The following is a 4,487-nucleotide window of genomic DNA, read 5'->3' on the forward strand; positions in this document are numbered from 1 at the left end:
TCAGTTCCTGTGTACACTAAATTGTCTGTGTGTTCCAGCCTGTCCTGGTCAGTTCCTGTGTACACTAAATGGTCTGTGTGTTCCAGCCTGTCCTGGTCAGTTCCTGTGTACACTAAATGGCCTGTGTGTTGCTGCCTGTGACGGCATCAAAGACTGCCCCAACGGACTGGACGAGAGGAACTGTGGTAAGTTCACCAACCTAAAACACATTCATAAGATTTAAATTGTGAAATATTTATAACGCATTTCCATTTCATTGAGCCTAGTTTTTTTTTTTTTTTTTTATTTATTTCACCTTTATTTAACCAGGTAAGCCAGTTGAGAACAGGTTCTCATTTACAACTGCGACCTGGCCAAGATAAAGCAAAGTAGTGCAATAAAAACAACAGAGTTACATATGGGGTAAAAAAAAACATAAAGTCAGAAATACAACAGAAAATATATATACAGTGTGTGCAAATGTAGCAAGTTATGGAGGTAAGGCAATAAATAGGCTATAGTGCAGAATAATTACAATAGTATTAACACTGGAATGCTAGATGTGCAAGAGATTATGTGCAAATAGAGATACTGGGGTGCAAAAGAGCAAAATAAATAACAATATAGGGATGAGGTAGTTGGGTGGGCTAATTTCGGATGGGCTGTGTACAGGTGCAGTGATCGGTAAGGTGCTCTGACAACTGATGCTTAAAGTTATTGAGGGAGATAAGAGTCTCCAGCTTCAGAGATTTTTGCAATTCGTTCCAGTCATTGGCAGCAGAGAACTGGAAGGAATGGCGGCCAAAGGAGGTGTTGGCTTTGGGAATGACCAGTGAGATATACCTGCTGGAGCGCAGACTACGGGTGGGTGCTGCTATGGTGACCAATGAGCTAAGATAAGGCGGGGATTTGCCTAGCAGTGATTTATAGATGGCCTGGAGCCAGTGGGTTTGACGACGAACATGTAGTGAGGACCAGCCAACAAGAGCGTACAGGTCACAGTGGTGGGTAGTGTATGGGGCTTTGGAGACAAAACGGATGGCACTGTGATAGACTACATCCAATTTGCTGAGTAGAGTGTTGGAGGCTATTTTGTAAATTACATCGCCGAAGTCAAGGATCGGTAGGATAGTCAGTTTTACGAGGGCATGTTTGGCAGCATGAGTGAAGGAGGCTTTATTGCGAAATAGGAAGCCGATTCTAGATTTAACTTTGGATTGGAGATTCTTTATGTGAGTCTGGAAGTTGAGTTTACAGTCTAACCAGACACCTAGGTATTTGTAGTTGTCCACATACTCTAGGTCAGACCCGTCGAGAGTGGTGATTCTAGTCGGGTGGGCGGGTGCCAGCAGCGTTCGATTGAAAAGCATGCATTTAGTTTTACTAGTGTTTAAGAGCAGTTGGAGGCTACTGAAGGATTGTTGTATGGCATTGAAGCTCGTTTGGAGGTTTGTTAACACAGTGTCCAATGAAGGGCCAGATGTATACAAAATGGTGTCGTCTGCGTAGAGGTGAATCTGAGAGTCACCAGCAGCAAGAGCGACATCATTGATATACACGGAGAAAAGTGTCGGCCCAAGAATTGAACCCTGTGGCACCCCCATAGAGACTGCCATAGGTCCAGACAACAGGCCCTCCGATTTGACACACTGAACTCTATCTGAGAAGTAGTTGGTGAACCAGGCGAGGCAGTCATTTGAGAAACCAAGGCTATTTAGTCTGCCAATAAGAATGCGGTGGTTGACAGAGTCGAAAGCCTTGGCCAGGTCAATGAAGACGGCTGCACAGTACTGTCTATTATCAATCGCGGTTATAATATCGTTTAGGACCTTGAGCGTGGCTGAAGTGCACCCGTGACCAGCTCGGAAACCGGATTGCATAGCGGAGAAGGTACGGTGGTATTCGAAATGGTCGATGATCTGTTTGTTAACTTGGCTTTCGAATACTTTCGAAAGGCAGGGCAGGATGGATATAGGTCTGTAGCAGTTTGGATCTAGAGTGTCACCCCCTTTGAAGAGGGGGATGACCGCGGCAGCTTTCCAATCTCTGGGGATCTCAGACGTTATGAAAGAGAGGTTAAACAGACTAGTAATAGGGGTAGCGACAATTTCAGCGGCTAGTTTTAGAAAGAAAGGGTCCAGATTGTCTAGCCCAGCTGATTTGTAGGGGTCCAGATTTTGCAGCGCTTTCAAAACATCAGCTGTCTGAATTTGTGTGAAGGAGAAGCGGGGGGGGCATGGGCAAGTTGCAGCAGAGGGTGCAGAGTTGGTGGCCGGGTTAGTGGTAGCCAGATGGAAAGCATGGCCAGCTGTAGCAAAATGCTTGTTGAAATTCTCGATTATTGTAGATTTATCGGTGGTGATAGTGTTTCCTAGCCTCAGTGCAGTGGGCAGCTGGGAGGAAGTGCTCTTATTCTCCATGGACTTTACAGTGTCCCAAAACTTTTTGGAGTTAGTGCTACAGGATGCAAATTTCTGTTTGAAAAAGTTAGCCTTTGCTTTCCTGACTGCTTGTGTATATTGGTTCCTAACTTCCCTGAAAAGTTGCATATCGCGGGGGCTATTTGATGCTAATGCTGTACGCCACAGGATGTTTTTGTGCTGGTCAAGGGCAGTCAAGTCTGAGGAGAACCAGGGGCTATATCGGTTCTTAGTTCTGTATTTTTTGAATGGGGCATGTTTATTTAAGATTGAGAGGAAATTACTTTTAAGGAACAACCAGGCATCCTCTACTGACGGAATGAGATCTATATCCATCCAGGATACCTGGGCCAGGTCAATTAGGAAGGCCTCCTCGCTAAAGTGTTTTAGGGAGCGTTTGACAGTGATGAGGGGTGGTCGTTTGACCGCGGACCCGTTACGGACGCAGGCAATAAGGCAGTGATCGCTGAGATCCTGGTTGAAGACAGCTGAGGTGTATTTAGAGGGTATGTTAGTCAGGATGATATCTATGAGGGTACCCATGTTTACGGATTTAGGGTTGTACCTGGTAGGTTCGTTGATAATTTGCGTGAGGTTGAGGGCATCTAGCTTGGATTGTAGGATGGCTGGGGTATTAAGCATATCCCAATTTAGGTCACCAAGCAGTACAAACTCTGAGGATAAATGGGGGGCAATCAATTCACATATGGTGTCCAGGGCACAGCTGGGGGCTGAGGGGGGTCTGTAGCAAGCGGCAACAGTGAGAGACTTATTTCTGGAAAGGTGGATTTTTAGAAGTAGAAGCTCAAACTGTTTGGGCACAGACCTGGATAGTATGATAGAGCTCTGCAGGCTATCTCTACAGTAGATTGCAACTCCACCCCCTTTGGCAGTTCTATCTAGACGGAAAATGTTATAGTTGGGGATGGAAATTTCAGAATTTTTGGTGGCCTTCCTGAGCCAGGATTCAGACACTGCTAGAACATCAGGGTTGGCAGAGTGTGCTAACGCAGTGAATAACTCAAACTTAGGAAGTAGACTTCTGATATTTATGTGCAAGAAACCAAGACTTTTGCGATTACAGAAGTCATCAAATGATAGCGCCTGGGGAGTAGGAGTGATACTGAGGGCTGCAGGGCCTGGGTTAACCTCTACATCACCAGAGGAACAGAGGAGGACTAGAATAAGGATACGGCTAAAGGCTTTAAGAACTGGTCTTCTAGTGCGTTGGGTACATAGAATAAAGGGGGCAGATTTCCGGGTGTTATAGAAAAGATTCAGGGCATTATGTACAGACAAGGATATGGAAGGATATGAGTAAAGTGGAGGTAACCCTAAGCGTTGGGTAACTATGAAAGAGATAGCATCGCTAGAGTCATCAATTGAGTCGGTCTCCGCGTGTATAGGGGGAGGTGCGAAGGAGCTAACTTGTTCAAAAGGCCAAATCCTGTTTTCAGACATTTCTCAATGACATCTAGTGAGATGAGAGGAACATTCACAAATTTAAAGAAAATATGAGTCATTATAAAAATGTCAAAATTACCTATTTCAAGTTAGGGATAATCATCGGGCTGTATAGCATACATCATTAGCACCAAATGGCTGATTGATTGACACTCAATGTGTGTGTGTGTGTTGTGTGTTTGTTATGTGTGTGTGTGTGTGTTATGTGTGTGTTGTGTGTGTTTTGTGTGTGTGTTGTGTGTGTGTTATGTGTGTGTGTGTGTGTGTGTTGTGTGTGTGTGTTATGTGTGTGTTGTGTGTGTGTGTGTTATGTGTGTGTGTTGTGTGTGAGTGTTTGTGTGTGTGGTGTGTGTTGTATGTGTGTGTGTGTGTTGTGTGTGTGTGTGTGTGTGTGTGTGTGTGTGTGTGTGTGTGTGTGTGTTGTGTGTGTGTGTGTGTGTGTGTGTGTATGTCCCAGTGTGTATTGCCCAATACCAGTGTCCAGAGGACAGTCAGTGTGTGGACTACTACAAGGTGTGTGACCAGCACCCAGACTGCCTTGAGGCCATGGATGAAGAGAACTGCACAGAGGGTAACTGTGTGTGTGTGCAGGTTTGCAGTGTATTGATACATAATGTGTGTGTG

At 45.1% G+C, this 4,487-nt stretch overlaps 1 protein-coding gene across 1 annotated transcript in view; it reads left to right on the forward strand.

Annotated features, from left to right (window-relative positions):
• LOC311119427 (transmembrane protease serine 6-like) overlaps positions 1 to 4,484 on the forward strand; it is a gene marked incomplete at its 3' end in the record, with an annotated part of 12,651 nt that extends 8,167 nt beyond the window's left edge. Inside the window, exons 12-13 of the mRNA XM_084194121.1 lie at positions 87 to 185; positions 4,321 to 4,484. Coding sequence (XP_084050247.1) covers positions 87 to 185; positions 4,321 to 4,484 — 263 coding nt within the window. The remainder of the gene's footprint in view (positions 1 to 86; positions 186 to 4,320) is intronic.
• Positions 4,485 to 4,487: the final 3 nt, after the last annotated feature.

This window comes from Coregonus lavaretus, assembly GCF_964263955.1.
Source record: "Coregonus lavaretus genome assembly, contig: HAP1_SCAFFOLD_7389, whole genome shotgun sequence".
NCBI classification, from domain to species: domain Eukaryota; kingdom Metazoa; phylum Chordata; class Actinopteri; order Salmoniformes; family Salmonidae; genus Coregonus; species Coregonus lavaretus.